Source organism: Contarinia nasturtii, unplaced genomic scaffold (genome assembly GCF_009176525.2).
Source record: "Contarinia nasturtii isolate CC-2019 unplaced genomic scaffold, AAFC_CNas_1.1 Cnas_scaffold_4454, whole genome shotgun sequence".
Classification (NCBI taxonomy): Eukaryota; Metazoa; Arthropoda; class Insecta; order Diptera; family Cecidomyiidae; genus Contarinia; species Contarinia nasturtii.
The window spans coordinates 1-2,472 of NW_022201745.1; the positions used below are offsets into that span (position 1 = coordinate 1).

Sequence of the window (2,472 nt, forward strand, 5' to 3'; positions counted from 1 at the left end):
CTTTGATAAAACAACATCAAATTTGAATACAATAAAGTTGATTATTCAGATGATAAATGGTGTTTTATTTTTTAGAACATTTAACGACACGCGGTAACATGAAGGTTTTAAGCAAACATCGTCATTTACATGTGTCGTAAATCGTCCCATTTCTTTTCAAATGTTTTGCACGTCAATACTGAACAATTGCGAGACAGAAACGATTTGGAATGCCTCTAATTAAACTGTTTTCATCTGCGAACAATATATATATACAGTTATAACGCAGCAATACTTCAATAAACTGAACCACTCAAAATATCAAACTCAATCATCTTTCATATACACTGTATATTGTCCTATTTCATTTCAAATGTTTCGCGTTTAATTAACCTTTTTTTATTCACTGAGTATTAATTCGCGAACATATTTGAATAGAAATTCGATTATCAACTAGTCTAATGTATATTTCAGATGCATTACACGTTAAGAGTATAAAAGTCAATAAGCAGATCTGTAAAGTTATCACTTTTAAGCTATTTTATCTATTGAAAGACTTTTTTCTACAAAAGTTGAAAAATGATTTTTTTTTGTGGTTTGGCTTTGGCCTTAATGCCTTTTGTAAGTATCGTTCGAAGTTTTTTTCTCAATATCTTCAAGAATTTATTTTTTTTCTATTTTTCCATTCAAACACAAAACGTCTCTCTGCATTAAATTAGATAATCGAATGTGAAGGAGGGAATTTGATTGGAACCGCAAAACATCCAATCATCGAGGCCAGTGCAAACCAATCAGAACTGCCAAATCATATACTGGAAGATATTCTCTACAAAGCTGGTTTTGAAGCAGCGAAGAAAGCAGCACAAATAAAAATAAGATCCCGTGGAGCAATCAATAGAATATTTGAAGATAACATAATAATTATCAAGCCATATCCACACGAGAAACACGAAGAAATCATTGAGTTTGATCAAAAAGACGAACATTTTCTTAAAATTCAGGATTATGGCAAACTGATGAGACTTTTTCATCATTTTGGTGAACATGTCAGGAGAATTCATATATATTACTATTATATGGATGATGATATGCGTCGTGATATCAACGAAAATATCATCAAAAAATATGCAAACCAATTGACTGAGCTTGAAATTTACACGCCTCAGGTTTGGTCAGAGTCACAAAATGAACGAATTTGGCAAGAAATTTCGAATGAAAATGGAGAAATTCATTTTCCAAAAGTGAAAAAGTTCAAATATACCGGTCGAATCAGTAGAAAATCATTCGATGTGAATTCAATACTTCCCAGTATTGAAATTTTCAAATTGCATGGTGACGTAGACGACATAAACTGCTTGGCAAATGTGCGGCACCTGAAGGAGTTATCACTTAATACTGAGTCAATTGGTGAAGATCTACTAGTAAATATTATTGCAAATAATAAACAAATAACTAAGCTCACGCTTTGGAATTCCAACACAATAAGAACTGTTCGATCGATTGGCGAAAATTTAAAAGATCTAAAAACACTGATTGTTAAATATGTTGGAAATGATTTTTTCGTTCCAACAACTAATAAGGTGTATAATTTTACATCAGTAACTAGCTTTAGTGTCTTTGGAGTAATGGCAAGTTTATATAGAAATATTTCATTTGATATGCCTAACCTGGAAAATCTCAAGTTGGTCGGATGGAATATTGATCATCGAATTACTAATTTTGTCAATCGTTTCCACAAATTGGAAACTGTATATGTGGATGGATTAACTGGAAAAAGTTCAATGAGTTGTATTAAATCAATGATTCACGTTAAAGAATTCGCTACAATTGACTTTGGAAATAGTAAACTGTCATCTTTGAAAGACTTTTTCGAAAACTTTGATAAAACCACATCAAATTTAAAGACATTGAAGTTGTATAATTTCAATTTTTCGGAATATTTTCGTTATGAAGATACAATGAATGAGATAAATAGTCATTTGAAAGAAATTTACAAACCAACATGGAAATTATCTTATGGGAGTGGACGAAGGGGAACATCCAGACATTATTACTTGATATTTAAACGTGATCTAAATTCATAACCAATAATGGTTTTTTTCGAGTTCAAAAAAATTATTTGAAAAAACGATGTGAGTTTAAATTGAAATTGATAAATAAAACATTTCCTCTTAATAAAAGAGCTAATCAAAAAAATTATTGATAATATTATACTGTAGTTATTTTTTCAAAAAATATCCCTTCATGGACGTCCATGATACTTATTGTATTCACTCGATCTTAAACACAATGAAGTGAGAAATTGCGAGGATTGCGAAGATTTGGAATGCCTCTAATTAAACTGTTTCCATCTGAGTCATCTAAGTTTTATAACGCACCAATACTTCAATAAATTGAACCACCCAAAATATCCGACTTAATCATCTTTCATATATGATAATTAAAAATTAAAGCGTTTGCCTGAATTTTTACTTAAAAAAACCTGAAAATCTG

At 30.5% G+C, this 2,472-nt stretch overlaps 1 protein-coding gene across 1 annotated transcript; it reads left to right on the forward strand.

Moving 5' to 3' along the window:
* The first annotated feature begins 298 nt into the window (after positions 1-298).
* On the forward strand, positions 299-2,169 carry LOC116351022. Its single transcript, XM_031783050.1, has 2 exons — positions 299-600; positions 699-2,169. Exons 1-2 carry the CDS (start codon positions 559-561, stop codon positions 2,061-2,063), a joined length of 1,407 nt encoding a protein of 468 aa, XP_031638910.1. The 5' UTR covers positions 299-558; the 3' UTR covers positions 2,064-2,169.
* The last annotated feature ends 303 nt before the right edge of the window (positions 2,170-2,472 follow it).